Source organism: Dipodomys ordii, unplaced genomic scaffold (genome assembly GCF_000151885.1).
Source record: "Dipodomys ordii isolate 6190 unplaced genomic scaffold, Dord_2.0 Scaffold117, whole genome shotgun sequence".
Taxonomy (NCBI): domain Eukaryota; kingdom Metazoa; phylum Chordata; class Mammalia; order Rodentia; family Heteromyidae; genus Dipodomys; species Dipodomys ordii.
In genome coordinates, this window is record NW_012267333.1 from 1,396,640 (window position 1) to 1,415,903 (window position 19,264).

The 19,264-nt window shown below is 43.3% G+C and overlaps 1 protein-coding gene across 5 annotated transcripts in view; it reads left to right on the plus strand.

Moving 5' to 3' along the window:
• The first annotated feature begins 50 nt into the window (after window positions 1-50).
• Cpsf7 (cleavage and polyadenylation specific factor 7, 59kDa) overlaps window positions 51-19,264 on the plus strand; it is a 39,271-nt gene continuing 20,057 nt past the window's right edge. The window contains exons 1-9 of one of the 5 annotated variants that reach the window (XM_013029264.1): window positions 51-123; window positions 776-884; window positions 7,108-7,326; window positions 8,113-8,216; window positions 8,585-8,757; window positions 11,258-11,672; window positions 12,142-12,260; window positions 14,038-14,206; window positions 15,830-15,997. In XM_013029264.1, coding sequence (XP_012884718.1) covers window positions 831-884; window positions 7,108-7,326; window positions 8,113-8,216; window positions 8,585-8,757; window positions 11,258-11,672; window positions 12,142-12,260; window positions 14,038-14,206; window positions 15,830-15,992 — 1,416 coding nt within the window. In that variant the 5' untranslated portion in view covers window positions 51-123; window positions 776-830 and the 3' untranslated portion in view covers window positions 15,993-15,997. The other 4 variants (XM_013029268.1, XM_013029267.1, XM_013029265.1 and 1 more) reach the window with 4 other exon arrangements.

Sequence of the window (19,264 nt, forward strand, 5' to 3'; positions counted from 1 at the left end):
TATGGCGGAAGTGGCGGTGCGTGTGACGCCGCCAGCGAAGGGGGGGGGCGGGACCTGGGGCGGAGAGCGGTTCGCGCGCTTCGGGCCTAGTCCGGACTCGCCGCCGCCGCCGCCATATTCCCGGTAACGGGGGCGCGCGGACGGGGGCCGGCTGTGCCGGAAGAAGGATCGGGGCCGGCGCTGAGGCTGGGAGGGGGTCGGTTGAGCTTGGGACGGCCGGAGTCAGCGGGCGGAGGGAGGCTTGGGCCTTTGAGAGAGGAGGCTGAGGGCGCCGAGCCGGGCCGGTGGGGAGGGAGTGGGAGAGGCCTAGCCGGAGGGGGGGGCGAGGACCGGGCCTGGGTGGGAAGCGGAGGTGGCGGGAGCTTCCGGAACCGCCGGGGCTTGGCCGGAGCCGCTCCGGGGCCTAGACAGGTGCGGCGGGCTGAGGTAGCGGGCTTCGCCGCGGTGGTTCCTCACAGCCGGGCCTGAAGGCCCTTGAGAGCCGAGGCCTGGACTTTTCTCATCGCGCCACAAGCGGCTGCGGCGCTGGTTGGGCGCAAGTCGGGTCGGGCCCGCGGGTGATGGGCAGCGAGCCCCGCGAGCCCGGGAGGCCTGGGAGAGCTGGGGGCGGCGCGAGGCCGGGGGCGGGGCGGGGCGGAGCGGGTGGGGCCGAGCTCGGGCTGCCGGGATGCTCCTGCGTCTCTGGAGACGGGAGGTTGGCAACCATCGTCCTCCTCTCCCAGCCCGGGATCCTTTTCTTGCCTTTCTAATCTCTGCCCTTTTCTTAATATCGCAGTGGCAAATTTCCTACTTTGTCCATTCTCCCGGCCCGAGATCTTCTTTGCGGAGCCATGTCAGAAGGAGTGGACTTGATTGATATATACGCTGATGAGGAGTTCAACCAGGTGAGGGGTGGGGATTTTCCTCCATCAACTGAGGAATTACTTCCAGCCAACTCGCCTGGACTTAAAACAGGAGTCTGTTGGAGCTTTAAGAAAATTTCCCCCTTAGCATCTTGAGAATTTCCCCCTAGTGGAGACTAAAGACTACTGACCATTCCATTCCGCTTTTTGTTAGTTTCAACCTCCAAGCTAAATTTTAAAGGATTTGCTTTAAGAGCAAATTAAAATCCGATGTTATGGTGAACCAACCTGTGGAATCTCCCTCCGCAGGAATTCAAACTTGGATGTCAGTCTCGTCACAGACTACACTTAAATCAACTGCTTTTGTTACAGTATTCCTGAGTTCAATGTTGGTAACTGTTTCTTTAATGTTTTTTGAGACTTCATCTCAACAATGTTAGCCCCTTCTCCCATAAACTCCCAAGAACTCTATATCATTTAGTGTTCCCTCTATTCCAGTTGTGCTGGTCTTGAAGTCCACAGGCATTTTGGTATAAGTTGTATTAGTGAACCTTTTAAAAGAGAGTGGGGCTCACACCTGTGCCTTACTTAGCCAGTCAGGAAGCTGAGATCTGATGATCTTGGTTCTAAGTCAGCCCAGGCAGGAATCCATGAGACTCTTACCTCCAATAAGCCATCAAAAGCCTAAAGTGACACTATGGCTTAAGTGGTAGAGTGCTAGCCTTGAGCAAAAAAGCTCAGGGACAGTGCCCAGGCCCTGAGTTAAAGCTCCAGGACTGGCACTAGATTAAAAAAAAAAAAAAGAGTGTAAAGACATTGGACAATCTAGTTACGAAGTGAGTATAAATTAACTCACCCTTTGTTAGATTGGTTAGTAGCTTTATATTTTTATGGTAACAACAAAAAAAGATTTTCAGGGCTGAGAAGGTGGCTCAGTGGTAGAACACTTGCCTTGCATGCCAGAGGCCGTGGGTTCGATTCCTCAGCACCACATAAGCAAAAAGAAAAAAGCCGGAAGTGGAGCTGTAACAGCTCAAGTGGTAGAGTGCTAGCCTTGAGCTGAAGAGCTGAGGGACAGCGCTCAGGCCCAGAGTTCAAGCCCCACGACGGGACCCAAAAGAAAAGAAAGATTTTCCCTGAAATGATTGTTTGTGCAATTCAGTTCTGTGACCTAGAGGTCAGATTTCAACAATATTCCAAAATCCTTATTTAAAACTTACTAATATCTTACCTGGGTTATTTTCAGCACCATTCTCCTTGAGCAAGCTGGCTCTTATCGGTGTCTTCCAATGGGTATACATAAAGATCTGGAAAGAGCATGGAAAGAATGGAGTAGAGAAGAGTACCCTGGTTGGACCCTCACTTTGATATGAGGCAACAAAAGAGGCTAATACATCCATTTTTCCCCCTTGCCCTAATTGGCATAACTTTATTAAAGAATTTTTATGCATTGTGGCATTTATTATTTTGGCTATACTGTAGTTTTTTTAATTCAGCCTAATGCAAATGCTCTACTACTTGAGCCATGCCTCCACCCCTTTTTTGCTTTAGTTTTTCAGATAGGGTCTCCCACTTTTGCTGGCCTTAAACTGCCATTCTTCTACCTCTGCCTCTCTTCTACCTCTGCCTCTTGAGTAGTAGCTGGGAGCTATAGTTGTGTGCCACTGCCAGGTCCATATCAAGGCTTTTAAATGTTAAGGTTTTAAAGCTTACACAAAGGTGAAATGGTTGGACTACATTAGACCTATTATTCAGTTGTACAGATTATACTTTTTTTTGGGGGGGTCTGGTCGTGGGGTCTGAACTCTGGTCCTGGGCACTGTCCCTCAGCTCTTTAGCTCAAGGCTAACGCTCTACCACTTGAGCCACAGCGCTACTTCCGGCTTTTTCCTTTTTGCTTATGTGGTGCTGAGGAATCGAACCCAGGGCCTCAAGCATGCAAGGCAAGCACTCTACCATTGAGCCATCTTCCCAGCCCTTTTTTTTTTTTTTTTTGGCAAAGGGAGAGGGCTGCTGAGGACTGAACTAAGTAGCCTTGTACATGGTAGACATGAGCTTTTCCATTGGATGATACCTCTGGCCCCAGTTATACTTCTCTTCAGAACCTTACTGGGAAGTATTCTTCTGTTATTTGAGCCACATCCCCAGTCCATTTGCTTTTGTTTGCTTTTCAGAAAGGGTCCTGTGCTAACTACCTGGACTGGCCTTGAATTATCCTGCCAAACTCCACAATAGCTGGGATCACATGCACTTAACCACCACATCTAGCTTAATTATACTTTGTGTTTTGGTCGGTCCTGGGGCTTGAACTCTGGGCCTGGGCACTGTCCCTGTGCTCTTCAGCTCAAGGCCACAGTGCCATTTCTGGTTTTCTAGTGGTTTATTGGAGATAAGAATTTCACAGACTGTCCTGCCCCAACTGACTTTGAACCACGATCCTCAGATCTCAGCCTGCTGAGTAGCTAAGATTACAGGCATTATATTACCAGTGCCTGGCTTAATTTATTTTGTAGTAATAGCATTTTCCCTGTGTCTTCTCTGTTAAATTTTAGAGTTCCCTATATATGACTACTAATTGTCTTATAAATACATGCAAGATGTTTAAAGTGGTCAGATGAGCCAATATATGGATAAAAGGTTATGTATATAAATTATAAAACTATTCCTGGATTTTATATCTTTGTTTTAATATGACTTTTTGTAAATCACAGTTTTATTAATGAGAAAAACAGACTTCCTTAGTTCTTGTCTTCTCTGTGTGGTTGACAGTGCTGCCAATTTGGGAAGTAGGCAGAATGGAATGGGGCCTTTTACTTTAGGCCATGGTTGGTCTTTTAAGAAAATGATTGTTTTCTCTCTTAGGGTTTTTTTTTTTTTTTTGTCCTAAGGCTTAAACATGGTCTAGGCATTATCCTTGAGCTTTTTTTTTTTTTTTTGCTCCAGGCTTTCCTGCCAGTGCTGGCTTTGAGCCATGATTCTCAGATCTCAGCCTCCAGAGATTAACAGGTGTAAGCCATTAGTGCCCAGTTTTTTCTCTTTTAGACAGGTCTTGCTATCTACCTTAGCTGGAACGGGAACTTAGTATGTAGTCTAGACTGGCCACTGATTTGTCCTTTTCTACAATGGCCTTAACAATTAGTTCTCCATCTAGTTTAGAGGAGTATTTTAGGGTTTTTTTTTCTTTGCTGGTACCAAGGCTTAAGGGTGCTTGTGCTTGCTTGGCCACTTGGCTTTTTTGCTCATAGCTTGTACTCTACCACTTGAACCATGTGTCCAGCCCAGAGAGGACTTTTTTTTATGGATCTAAACCATATCTTTAGTATGTGGTGTCAATTAGATGTTAACACCAAATAGGTAATATTAGATCTTGGGAAAATACTAGAAATGTTAAAAAGGATTTGGTCAAAATAAAAACAAAACTGCAGGTAGTAAGATTGTTACAAGTTGATGTAGACTGAGGAAGCCAGTACAAGTTTTTTGGAATGTCTTAGGAATATTATTGATTTGCCTCAAGCTGGCCATTGCATAAGAACCTCCCCTCATGTATACTTGGCTCCCTGAGAAACATTAATACAGTTCCTAGATGGAATCTGTTATGCTTAAACTGATCTGTTACAGAATGTGCTACAAAAGCTTCTTTTGCAGAGCTTCTCTATTGGGCTGGGAGTAAAACTAGAAAGGTGGCTGAGAATTGCTGCTCTCCTGGGTGCTTTGTCTCTGTTCCTTTTCATGGTGAGATAGGTTTTGCATAGTATGCCTAGTTCTCTTCCTCCCTTCGTTCCATCTGTAAGTATTGTTGAGGTACTTCTGTTTGCTAAGCATTATGCCAGAGCTAGTGAGGTCAGATGTTGGGATAGGGATGAATCTTTGTGCTCAAAACAGGTTCTGGTCCAGGGGAGCAAGAACGATGGTGATGGATAATAATAATGCAGAGTAAGAGGTAGATGTGATGAGGAGGAAAGGTACAAAGAGAACTGTGGAGATGGATGTGAAGCCCAAATTTTAATTCAACCTTGGGACAATAAAAGGAATCAAAGGTATCAAATGGGTTGCTTTGAGAAAAATCAGTTCTAGGCTAGTTGCTTTTTTAAATCAGACACCTAGGAGAAGGCTTGAAAAGTAGGAATATTGAGCATACTGATGAGGAAAATCTTACATGTTTTCTTATTTACCAAGAAGACTTTCATGTGGCCATCACAGTTTTTTGTGCACAGAATTTTTCCTGAGATACTTATTCAGTATTAAGTGCATATTTCTTGTTTACAACTTTTCTAGAATTAAACTTTTTGAACACTACTGCAAGTTAAATGTGGTTTTTTACTTAACATGTAGGATTACATTTTGTTTTAACCTAATCTGTTGCTAGATAAATCATCGGCTTTGGTAATCAGAAAATTGTAAGACCTTACCTTGTTTTCTCTTACCAGCTAAGCAAGTAAAATGATGCTAGCATATTTATGCTAGACACAACCTGATGCTTCATTTCTTCAGTAAACTCTATACTTGAATTTCCTATGCAGTTCCCACAAGCTCTTTGAACTGAGATGCCCCGAAAGACATTGGAATCTTTTAACAGTTTCACAATCATTGAATACTTTTGTTTCTAAATGGTAATCTATAAGCCAGGGTCTTCAAAGATTAAGTCTGTCTTGATCTATTTATTTGTCAGTTGTAAGGCTTGACCTCAGGGGCTGGGCACTGTCCCTAAGCAATTTTTACTCAAGGTTAGTGCTCTACCACTTTGAGCCACAGCTCCACTTCCAGTTCTCTGGTGGTTAATTGGAGATAAGCATCTCATTGACTTTCCTTCCCGGGATGGCTTTGAACCACCATCCTCAGATCTCAGCCTCCTGGGTAGCTAGGATTGTAGGCATGAGCCCCAGTACCTGGCTGACAATGTTTATATTACAACTTTCAGACATCTCTGAATCACATAACTTCACCTAAGGAATCTCAATACAGTTGTATTGAATATCCAAGCTAGTGCTTTTTCTTATTCCCTTTAAATTTCCATTAAAAATCCTTAAATTTTTTTGTGTTGTTAAGACCTTGATGCAAAGTACAGTTGCCCCAGGCCTCAGGTGATTGGTCTCAGGCCCCTTCCCCCCATTACCACAATCCTCAGGTACTTAAGTCATTTATAAAAAATGATGTAATGTTTGCATATAACTTAACCACATCCCTCTCATGTACTTGTCTCTAGCTGATTTAATTTTATTTTGACAGTGCTGAGGACTGAACACAGCCTCACGCTTTTGAGGCAAGTGCTCTACTAACTACTAAGCTATATCCCCAGCCCTATATTATTAGTTAACTTTTTTTGGTGGGGGGAGGCGGTCCAATCATGGGGCCTGAACTCTAGGCCTGGGCACTGTCCCTCAGCTCTTCAGCTCAAGGCTAGCACTCTACCACTTGAGCCACAGCGCCACTTCTGGCTTTTTTCTTTTTGCTTATGTGGTGCTGAGTAATCGAACCCAGGGCCTCAGGCATGCAAGGCAAGCGCTCTACCACTGAGCCAACTTCCCAAGGCTATATCAGTCCATAGTTGGTTAAATTTGTGGATACAGATAGAACCCACAGATAAGGCAGGCAGACTACAATGCCCTCTAAGCATTAGATCATTGAATTAGAATCAAGTGACTTTTAGGTCCTTGCTCTTCCTTAAACCACAAGGGGAAATCACCACAACTAATACGTGAATTAGGAAGGTCTACAGTCAGGATAGTAAACAGTGCTGGGGATCAAAAGCACTCTACCACTCAACCACATCCCCGGTATTTCAAGTTTCTTATTAGAATACTGAGATTGTGTTCTGTGAGCTTCAGAGCTTCCCTAACTTAGTGTGTTTTGCATTTTGGTATCCACTATTCCTCTATATTTCCAAATAAGTTTATTTCTTATTAAATACTACTGTGTAATACTGGACTTGAGAAGTAGCATAAGAGTTTCAAGACAAATACTTGTTAGTGTATCTGAGATGTGGTCTTCAGAGCTGACCTCACTAATAACAGCACATATGTCTCATTTCTGTTTCCCAGTTCATTCACAATGTATCCTTTGATTCTCCTAGGTGGCTAAAGTCAGAGATATTTGACAACAAAGTCTTGGGAGAGAAATCTACCAAAAAAATAACTAAGATGCAGTTTCAAATGAAGTTTTTTGTGTAGGACTAGAAAGTATTTGTGGGCTCTAAGTAAACTGGTGTGAAATAGGAACAAAATGAAAGGTTTGCAAATGGACCTTTGCCAACCCCCTCATCTTTTAGGACTCAGAGTTCAACAATACAGATCAGATTGACCTATATGATGATGTGCTGACAGCCACCTCCCAGCCGTCAGATGACAGAAGCAGCAGTGCTGAGCCACCACCTCCTGTTCGCCAGGAGCCGTCTCCCAAGCCCAACAACAAGGCGCCTGCAATTCTGTATACCTACAGTGGTCTGAGGAATAGACGAGCAGCTGTCTATGTAGGCAGCTTCTCTTGGGTGAGCAAGGTGGACTGGAGGGAGAGCACTGGGAGGTGATGGCATTTTCAGAAAACACTGTTGCACCTGTTTTGTGCTCTGATGGGGTTGGATTTCTTTTCCCTGGGATCAGGTTGGATTGCTCTCTGAAAGAGAACTATCCTGAGGACGTACTGGTGCCGAAGAAAGGAATGATTAAGTGGGTAGTTGCCTTTTCTGCCATTCTACTACTGCCCCTGACCCTGGGGCTTTATGTCTAGCAGGGTCATCTGTGGGACGACGTTTCAGAGTGAACACCTTGAATTCTTGGTGGTCATTAGATGGTCCTGTGATAATGGTGGGTGATGGGGATGAAAGATCTCTTGGTAGCTCCAGTACACGTGTGTGTATACACACACATACATATGCTTACATACATATATGTGTATATATATGCATATACATGTACGTATGTGCACACACTGTGGGGAAAGTTCTAGTGGTGGTCAAGCAACTCTAGCCTGACAGATGTATGATTAAAAGTTGCTAGCAATCAGTGTTTGAACTGATGAGCAACCAGCCCAAATGGTGGTCAGAATTAAAATGGGGCCAATCTTAATCCCTAAAAATAGGTATGGGCGGGGGGTGGATGGGTTTTGAGTTTGGATGAGTGAGGACAAAAGAAAAGCTTACATGAATTAAAATATTGCTGGGCTTTGGGGTTTTCTATGGGAAGTCATGCTTGTGGCTAGAGTCCTAGGGTTTGGGATGTTTGGTGGAGTAGGTAGAGTTCTTGACATTTTTCCCTTTCCATCTTGCCGGCCCCAGTGGACCACAGACCAGCAGCTGATCCAGGTTATTCGCTCTATAGGAGTCTATGATGTGGTGGAGTTGAAATTTGCAGAGAATCGAGCAAATGGCCAATCCAAAGGGTGAGGTCTGGATTTGGGGAACCCTATTGATTTGTAACTATTGGGGTAGCACGTAACAGATATTTACACTACCTTTTGGCTCTGGATTCTAACCCCTGCAACCCCTTGTCCAGTTTACTCTCTTGTTTGGATACACTAACTCAGAATAGGTCCTAGCTGCAGTGTGGTAGAATATCCATTTGTTGAGGGGGAAAGAAGACTGATTTTTAATCCTCCCAAGAACATTAGGAAGATTATGCGTGGTATCTTTTTTTGTTGATAGTTTAAGCAAGGTATCCTTTGCTTTGCCAAGTAGAAGAGATTTGTTTATTCTCAGTTGGGTAAATAGATATCACTCATTCTACTCATTCTAACTTCTTTTCCTCAAGGTATGCTGAGGTGGTGGTAGCCTCTGAAAACTCTGTCCACAAGTTATTGGAACTTCTGCCAGGAAAAGTTCTTAATGGAGAAAAAGTAGATGTGAGGCCGGCCACCCGGCAGAACCTATCACAGTTTGAGGCACAGGCCCGGAAACGTGAGTGCGTCCGAGTCCCAAGAGGGGGTACGTGGAGACCATCTGTATGAAGGGGGGAGGGTTGTGGGTTTGTTTTCTGTGGGCTCAAATTGCTGTGTGCACAAGCTGGGGGAGGGTACTGATGGCTGTCAGTGGTGGCATGATTAGTAGTAAGCCAAAAAGTGAGATTTTTGTGTAGATGAAAGCATACATTGGAGCCAGGTAAGTTCAGCTCTGCCACTGACTGGCTGTGTGACTTTGGGCAAGTCACTTCATTGCTTGGGGCCTGTGTCCTCATCTGACCAGGATACAGGATATCAAACACTAATTTCCATACTTCTTATAAAAAATTTCATACCAATAAATGGACTTGTAAGAAGCAGCCACCTGAAAGTGTGCATAAAGTTAGCTGAAATCTTGTCAAGAATATATTGGGGGGGGGGTAAAGAATCAACTGGAAAAAATATTGGAGAATAGGAATTTCAGCATTTCTCTAGCATTGTCCTGAGGAGAGAGCAAGCTTTTAGTTATGGAATGTGTTGTCTGTTTGGCAAGTGGATCCTATTTGTAATTAACATTGTATCCTTCTGCCTTAGCTTGATGACAGTGTCCCTTAAGGTCATCCCTTAAGCCTTTGTGCTGACCCTAGTCACCAAGCCACCTTCTAATACCATCTGGTTTCCCAACAAGGCTTTCTTACTGGCAGGAGATGCACTGACCAGCTGACACAGTATTACAGTCTGCTTGGCAGTTATAGTTCTCATTATAAATTACTAAATTGGCATTCTGATTTATAAATCAGTCTTTTGTGAGCTCGATTATCTTGAATCCATCTCTGAGGTCCAATTACCCCTTGGTGAATTGTTGATATCGAATTTCTGAATCGGTGAAACATGAAGACCAGACCTGGAGTTGTCCTGGCCCCACAAGGCGCAGGCTCCCATGCAGGGCCTTGCCTAAGAGTCACCCACCTTTCCTTTTACTACTGTGGGGAGGGATGGCAATGTATCTGCTGCATTCTCTCACTACTTAGGCCAGCTCTAAAAACAGTAGTGCCTTGTGTTATGAGTGTATTCTTCAGGATATTGCCACTTCTCTCTTTCAAAAGAATAACTATTTCACCTAGATTCAGAGCCTGAATGAATGAGCTCTCATTGTTATGATGAAAGGAACATGTTTCTCTTCTTTAATTTGTGTTTTCAAGTCACTTCTGTTTGTTGCTTCTGTAATTCAGTTCTTTAACTTTGCAAAGGTACATGATTTTACAGCTGCATTGAGGGTGACATGTCTACTCTCTCCACTTAGCTATTTCCTCCTTTGGTATTATTTTTCTGAAAAGACAAGTGTGATTGTTGTTTTTCAGCTCTGTCACATTGATAGAGTTGTGTTCTATTGACTCATTAAGTAAATTTAAGTGGCTTAAAGATGGCCACTTCTCAGACTGGTAGCATGGCTCAAAAGGTAAAGCACCTGCCTAGTAAGTGTGAGGCCCTGAGTTCAACCCCAGTATTGTTTCTTACTCTTACTCTCTCTCCAAATAAGAGACGGCCAATGCTCTGGAGACTTGTAGCCATAGATACAAAACAACTTTTGCAGATATGAGAACAGTAGCTGAGAGGGTGGCTGGTTGTCAAAAGATTGTACTTGCTTAAAACCTCCTCTTTATTCCATTTGAGAGAACTCAAGAAAGGAACAGTTACCATGTGTTTAAGAAACGAAGAACAAGAGTGCTGTGGCAGGCACTTGCAGTATTCTCAAGTAGAGAAACTGAGGTGGTGTCAGCGTACCTAATTCCACCTTAGACTTGCCTCAGGCTTGGATAAAACCTTACTCTTCTTTCCCCCTATACATTTGCTAAGTATCTTTCTACCTTTAAGACTTCCAAAGCCATATGATCATGTTCTGTTGGAGCCCTATGATTAATACTTAGCCTGGGAATTAGAGAGGACAAACAAGTGTAACCAGGTGATTTATCAGAAGCCATGCTTCAGTCTGCATACAAACATGCTCTGCACCCCTGTGGTATGCAGCAGCATCCTGACATTTTCTGGTGGTATTCCCAGTAGAGGACTTACGCCATTAAAATGTTGTTAACAAAATACATATTTAACTGTTTGAACAAATTTGAAGCATGTTTTGTACCAAGCTTTTGCTAAGTGTTCCTGTGTTGGCTGGGTGCCGTCTGCTCGATCTCTGGGCAGATCTTTTTTGGATTATCTCCCATTTTCTGTGTACCTCTCGGTTGACCTCATCATCTACTCTTCAAGGGTGTCTTTTTCCCCACCCCAGTTTCATCTGGGTGTGTGGAAGAGCATCTTTTGACATATAGAACTTAAGGGTAGTGTTCTTTTCTGGATTCGTCTTAACTGGGATGACCTTTTTCTCTGAGACCAAAAAATGAAAAAGGCAATATATGATTTTTCCTTCTGTCTCAGCTACTGCAATTGCCTTCCTCAGGAGAGGTGTCAGGTGATTTGCCGAAGGATGAGCTGGTCCAGTCAGTATGTCTAAAACCATGGCAGTAACATCAGATCTGTTTCTTTTGTAGGCATACCTCCACGGGCCCACTCCCGAGATTCTAGTGATTCTGCTGATGGACGAGCCACACCCTCTGAGAACCTCGTGCCCTCATCCGCTCGTGTGGATAAGCCCCCCAGCGTGCTTCCTTACTTCAATCGCCCTCCTTCAGCCCTTCCCCTGATGGGTCTGCCTCCACCCCCAATTCCACCCCCACCACCTCTCTCCTCAAGTTTTGGGGTTCCTCCTCCTCCTCCTGGCATCCACTACCAGCATCTCATGCCCCCTCCTCCTCGATTACCTCCTCATCTTGCTGTACCTCCCCCTGGGGCCGTCCCACCTGCCCTGCACCTCAATCCAGCCTTCTTCCCCCCGCCAAATGCTACAGTGGGGCCTCCACCAGATACTTACATGAAGGCCTCTACACCCTATAACCACCATGGCAGGTAAGAACTGTCTTATTCCCTTTAGATCAGAGCCAGGTACAGTTGGGCACAAACTGTTCTGGAAAAAGTGCACAGAGTCCTGAGCTTTCCCCCTTGGAAACGAGTGTCACAGTGTTGAGACTCAGGCAGAGTTTTCTGTCAGTTTTTGTTTTTTTCTATCAGTGCTTTTTATGTAATGTTTTGGTTTGCATGCACATCTCTTGACCTAACTATATCCTTCATTCTCCTCATAAGAAACTTGATATTGAGTGCCATGAATGGCTGCTACAGCTACTATGTCTAGCATTGTCAGGAGAAAATTTACAAAAGCATATGACGTAAATCCTGTCCTTAAAGAGAAATTGAATGTGTAAAGCACAATAGATAATAAGCATTGAAGGTATACAGTAAAATATAAGTAAGAGTGCTGTAGAATACAGTCAAATTCTTAAGAATGTGGGCAGTGAAGAATGGTATTATCTCCCTGCAGCCGAGATTCGGGGCCCCCGCCCTCCACAGTGAGTGAAGCTGAATTTGAAGAGATCATGAAACGAAACAGAGCAATTTCTAGCAGTGCCATTTCCAAAGCCGTATCTGGAGCGAGTGCAGGTAACTTTTACGTGCCTTTTCTTTGCCTTCAGTTTCTCCCTTGTTTTGTCATTTCATTGGAAAAAAAATTCAACCAAGTAAAAGATACCAGTTGTGGCACACTTCACAGGACAGTACATAGCTTGATTTCTTGGTTTTGAGGGTCTCTGATGGTATCATTTAGCCAGTATCTAAACTTGCCCATAGAGAACCAACTTATTGCCCAGTATGTGACTTATACCATCTCCTTTTGGTATTCCTGTCTTAGGGAGATTTTAATTGCAGTGAAGATCTTTTGGCTGTGTTTCTGTGTAGTAGAGCCAATGCCAAATATAAAGGCCAGGATTTTTAGGAAAGATATCTAAGATAGAAGCCGGGCACCGGTGGCTCACGCCTGTAATCCTAGCTACTCAGGAGGCTGAGATATGAGGATCACGGTTCAAAGCCAGCCCAGGCAGTTCCGTCCATGAGACTCTTTAACTCCAATAAACCACTAGAAAACCAGAAGTGGCTCTGTGGTTCAAGCGGTCGCTTGCCTTGAGCTGAAGAGCACAGGAACAGTGCCCAAGCCCAGAGTTCAAGCTCCAAGACTGACCAAAAAAAGATATCTCAAATGGTAGTTTGATAAGGAATCAATATGTTAGGGAGTCTGAGAAGAATAGCTTATCCTGGGAAGGCCGTTTTGTTGAGTGTCTTCCTAAGTATATTGTGCCCTTCAGCTAATTTTTCTCCTGTAGACATGATTGCAAAAGCACTGGATATAGAACCTGGCTTCTAAGGGTTTGTGGATTTAGCTGAGTGGAAGAGCACTTGCCTGGCAAGTGCAAGACCCTGAGTTCAGTCCTCAGCTCTGGGGAAAGAAAGAAAAAATATGGCTTCTAAAATGACATGATACAGGAAGTCACATCATGACAGTTCTATTTACTAACTTTCTGTGAGTCTCCCACATGAATATAAATATCTATAGATAGGTTAGCACTCTGATCCCCAGCTCACTCTGTGTGTGTGTGTCTCTCTCTCTCTCTCTCACACACACACACACACACAAAGGAATATATTTTTTTAACTTGCTTTTCAGTTCTTTTAGAGCAGTTATTTACCTATATATAGGTTTACCTCATGCATCTAACAGTTTTTCCAGTAATCTGGATAACTATTGTTTTTTACTCAGGCAGCCTTTATTAAAAGCAGTACAACAAATTGAAACATTGTTCAACATGTTCGTACAGAATTTTTAGAATTGTTGCGTTTTATTGTTTACATATTATATATTTTAATAGATATCAAATAGTCCTTGAGCAGTGATACACAGTTTTATACATCTACTAACAGCATCTGGCAATCTCTGTCAAGACTCAAAACCATTGCCAGGCATCAGTGGATCACATCTGTAATCCTAGCGACTCAGGAGGCTGAGATCTAAGGATCAAGGTTCAAAGACTGCCCAAGTATTACTGGAAAGTCCTTGAGATTCTTATCTCTAATTAACCACCAAAAGCCAGGAGTGAAGGTGTGGCTCAAGTGGTAGAATGTCAGCCTTGAGCAAAAAAGCTAAGGAGCAGTGCCCTGGTTTTCCGTTGTGCCAGTTTAGTACCAGTACTCATACACACACACATACAAAAAAGAAAAACACTGGAATATGGGTGCCATCTAGTTTTATACTTGCCATATGGGCTTGATGGATCCATATTGCCCCAGGTTTTTGGAACGGCTATTTAATTTTGGTCTGTGTTCTCCTTTTGACCCTGTTGGTTTACTGCCTCTGCTCATCTTTGGCCTTTCCTATCCGTCCCATCAGGGGATTACAGTGACGCAATCGAGACACTGCTCACAGCCATTGCGGTTATTAAACAGTCCCGGGTCTCCAATGATGAGCGTTGCCGAGTCCTCATCTCCTCCTTAAAGGACTGTCTTCATGGCATCGAGGCCAAGTCCTACAGTGTGGGTGCCAGTGGGAGCTCTTCCAGGTGAGTTGATGATGGCTTCAAAGCTGACCAGTACTGAGTAGTATTCTTCTGGGGATCAGTTAGGAAAAAATGGAGTCCAGAGTAACTGATAACGACCTGCTGAAAGAGCTGACTTTACCTGACATTTTTAAAGGAAAAAATTAACAATACATTTTTGTTAAGTGGTATAATATCTGAAATATATGTTGGGTAAAGCAGTGGAATTGTTTAGGGATGGGAGGGGGAAAGTAGTATAGCTTTTTAACCACCAAATAGCATTTAACTATCAAAAAGCCAGAAGTGTAGCTGTGGCTCAAGTGGTAGAGCACCAGCCTTGAGCAAAAAAAGCTAAGGGAGGGCTCCTAAACTCTGCCTGAGTTCAAGTCCCAGTTCCAGCACTAAAACAAAAACAGTCTATTGTACTTTCCTACATGATTTCAAACCATCATCAGATATCAGCTCTCTGAGCAGCTAAGAACACAGATGTGGGACTAGGAAGATGGCTCAGTGGTAGAGCGCTTGCCTCACATGCACGAGGCCCTGGGTTTGATTCCTCAGCATAACATAAGCAGAAAAAACAGGAAGTGGAGCATATGGCTCAAGTGGTAGAGTGCTAGCCTTGAGCTGAAGAGCTCAGGGACAGTGCCCAGGCCCAGAGTTCAAGCCCCACGACCAAAAAAAAAGTAAAAAGCAAACAAAACAAAACAAAACAAAAGAATACATATGGGCAGCATCAGCACTTGGCTAAAATTCTTTTTTTTTTTTTTTTGTGAAAATACTGTACAGAGGGGTTACAATTACATGGGCAAGATAATGAGTACATTTCTTATCAAGCATTGTAGCCTCCTCCTTAGTTTCCCTTTCCCATCCCTTCCCATCCTTCCCCTCCCACCAAAGTTGTAAAGTTCGTTTTCGACATAACGACTTGTACATCTCATTGTTGCAATGGGGTCCACCTGTATCCCTATTTAAACGATTTGTTTTTTTTCCCTTCCCCTCCACAAATTATACCAACATCAAATACAGTGAAAGCAGGGGTTATATCGTGGGAGAGGGACATACAAAGCAACAAAGAAATAATCTTATAAATGTGTTAGAAACAATCGCATGAAAGAAAAAAATTTGAATACATATCCTAGGGTTCATTTCCCTAACATTAACTTATCTGACCTTTTCTGCTTGACTCAGACATAGTCTTTTGGCTAAAATTCTTAACCAATCTTAAGATCTTAACCAATTTAACTTTCATTCTTTTTTTACAAAAAATAAATCCTTGGGCTGGGAAGGTGGCTCAGTGGTAGAGTGCTTGCCTTGCATGCATGAGGCCCTGGGTTCAATTCCTCAGCACCACATAAACAAAAAGAAAAAAGCCAGAAGTGGTGCTGTGGCTCAAGTGGTAGAATGCTAGCCTTGAGCTGAAGAGCTGAGGGACATTACCCAGGCTCAGAGTTCAGGCCCCACGACCAGACCCAAAAAAAAATAAAAAATAAAAATAATAAATCCTCAAAGGGCTTTAGATCCTCAGCATGCCCATGGTCGAGGTGTGGAGGTGTAGACGAGTACTTGAGGCAAATACTGGGAAACACCAAAATTACACTTCTGTGGTAGACTCTAGGTGAGGCTGTGGGATTTTTTTTCTGATAGGAAAAGACATCGGTCCAGAGAGAGGTCACCGAGCAGGTCCCGGGAGAGCAGCAGAAGACACCGGGATCTGCTTCATAATGATGATCGGCATGATGATTATTTCCAAGAAAGGAACCGGGAGCATGAAAGACACCGGGATAGAGAGCGGGACCGCCACCACTGAGAAAGGTGGGAAGCCTCGTTTTTTTTTTTTTTGTCTGTTGTGGGGCTTGAACTCTGGGCCTAGGCGCTGTCCCTCAGCTCTTCAGCTCAAGGCCAGTACTCTACCACTTGAGCCACAGTGCCACTTCCAGCTTTTTCTAGTGGCTTATTGGAGATAAGAGTCTCACGGTCTTTCCTGCCTGGTCTGGCTTTGAACTGCAATCCTCAGATCTCAGCCTCCTGAGTAGCTAGGATTACAGGCCTGAGTCACTGGCACCCAGCACTGTGGCTAATCTTTTATGAAAGATAGTATTGCAAAATCTCTCTTTCTCTTTTTTTCTCTCTCTCTCTTTTTCTCTTTTTTTGTCTGTCACAGAGCTAAGTTCTTCATAAATGATCATTACATTTTAACCCCATAGAATTTTCAGTAAAACATATCTACTAAACAGAAATTTTGACCTGGGTACTGGTTGGCTCACGCTTAATGATTGTAGCTATTCATGAGGCTGAGAGCTGAGAATCTTGGTTTAGAGGCAGCCAAAGGCAGATAAATCTGAAAGACTCTTCAATTAACCAGCAAATAGCTGAAAGTAGGGCTCACGGTGTAGAATGCCAGCTGTGAGCAAATAAATGAAGTGAGAGAGCAAGGCCTAGAGATCAAGTTCCAGTACCAGCTGGGAAAAAAAATGATTTTGAAAATTGAGTTGGTGTTTTTGTTTTTTTATTTTTTGTCAGTCGTGGGGCTTGAACTCTGGGCCTGGGCGTTGTTCTTCAGCTCTTCAGCTCAAGGTGAGCACTCTACCACTTGAGACACAGCACTACTTCTGGTTTTCTGGTGGTTAATTGGAGCTAAAAGAGTCTCATGGACTTTCTTTGCCCAGGCTGGCTTTGAACTGTGATCCTCAGATCTCAGCCTCCTGACTAGCTAGGATTATAGGCATGAGCCACCGGCACCCAGCTTGAAAATTGAGTTTTGTTTTGTTATAGCAATTTTTTTTATTGTGATTGGTTACATAAATTTCACAGTATTGTGAGTTAGTGATACTTAAAAGTCACAAACACATTGGGCAAATTGTCTTTTTCATGGTCTATAAAGTTTATGGATTCTAGAGCTTTGACAATACAGTTATTCCTTTCATATCGGGCGAGGTGTACATTTCTTTCCTTTTGCTTAGTGTCATCTGTTTCCTCTTTCCCACTCATTCTTTCCCTCCCATCGCTGCCATTGAGTTGCTTAGTTCATTTTGATCAATAACCAGTGCAAGTGATGGGTCCCGCTGTAGTAGACACTGTTTCCCTCTGTTTCTGTGTCTTCCTCCTAGTTTCCCTTAGATGTGTACATATATACCATATATGTGGTCAGCAGCATGGGGTCATTTAGTAATGATGCAACCAGATGAGTGGAGATCCTCTGTTTCTCAAGTCTTGTTCACTTTGTCATATGTCCTTACGTTTTGGATTTAACATCCATTTATCAGGGAGACCATGTGCTGTTTAAAGTCTCTTTGCTCTTGGCTTACCTCACTCAACATGGTATCTTCTAGCTCCATCCATTTCCCTGCGAATGCCATTATTTTGTCCTTTCTAATGGCTACATAATATTTCATTGTGTGTAGATACACAATTTTTGGATCCATTCATCTGTGGTGGGGCATCTGGGTTGTTTCCATATCCTGGCTATTGTGAACAGTGCTGCAGTGAACATGGAGGTGCAGGTGTCCTTGTATCCTGGTTCCTGTTGGTCAGGTTAGATGCCTAGGAGTGGTATGGCTGGGTCATAGGGGAGGTCAGTATTTAGCTTTCTGAGGACCCTCCAGACTGCTTTCCAAAGTGGTTGTATTTGTGTACATTCCCACCAGCAGTGCAATAGATTTCCTCTTTCTCCACATCCACTTCAGCATTTGTCATTGGCTGAATTTAGGATGTGGGCCATTCTGACTGGGGTAAAGTGATATCTCTGGGTTGATTTTATTTGCATTTCCTTTACAACCAGAGATGGTGAACATTTCCTCATTTGTTTCTTTGCCATTTTTATCTCTTTTTCTGAGAAGTCTCTCTTTAGTTCCCTTGCCCATTTAGTAATTGGTTTGTTAGGGATTAGTTTCTTGAGTTCCCTGTATATACTGGATATTAGCCTCTTGTCTGATATATTGTTGGTAAATATATTTTCCCAATTAATTGGCTGTCTTTCTAGTTTGGTTGCTATGCGTTTAGCTGTGCAGAAACTTTATTTTAAGGTAGTCCCATTTGTCAAGTCTCTCTAACTTGTGACCCTGGAACTATGTTCCAGAAGTTCCTAAAATTGAGTTTTTACGAAAGAGAAAGCTGACTGTGGAAAGATGTGTTTGTTTTCAGTAAGATTTTTAAGTAAACAAGCAGGAGGAATAATTGTAAAGTTCAGTTAGGATCCGTAGACTCTGCTTTGCCAGAAAGATTTACTTGTCCTGCATCTCGTCTCTGCTTTTCTGTGGTTTTCATTCTCAGAAAGGCTTTGCTGTGGGGGAGAGTCCTATATCTCCAGGTGAAATTCTACGTTTGTGATCTTACCTGAAAGCAAGCTAAAAAGAATTATTCAAAGCATGTAATGAAGGTAGAGCAGTTGTTGGTGTGTTCTGTGGGAAATTGTAAAGCAGGCTAGGAGAATCTTGTCAGTGGTTACTAGTGGTTCCTAGTCCTTTTCCTCTTTGCTTGTTCTGAAAGAAGGTATTGGAGGAGGGTAAAGAGGAAAATAGCAGACCTGTCTTTGGAGTGAATAAATGGATGACTAGGAAAAATAAACACACACACATATATACACAAAATTTATGCTACCTGTGTAGTTCAGGAGCAACAGACAGAAACAGTTGGAAAATTCTGCAGCATTTTGGCTATTAACAGTTTACTAATAATATTCTTCTGATGTTTGGTATTTAAGTTGGCTTTACTATTAAACAGATTTAAAGCTAAGCATTATGTTTGTCTTCTTCCATAGGAGAAGACAAATCAATGGGAACATGAAGAGTTGCTATTTTGTCTGTCTCCTCTCTCTTTTTTTCTTTTTTGGTGCCAGTTCTGAGGCCTGAACTCAGGGCCTGGGCACTGTCCCTCTTTTGTACTCAAGACTAGTACTCTACCAGTTGAGCCATAACTCTACTTTGGGTTTTTTGAGTGGTTAATTGGAGAATAAGAGTCTCACAGACTTTCCTACCTGTCCTGGCTTTGAGCTGTGATCCTCAGATCTTGGCCCTCTGAGTAGCTAGAATTACAGGTGTGAGGCACTGGCATTCAGCTGGCGCGTGCGTGCATGCGTGCGTG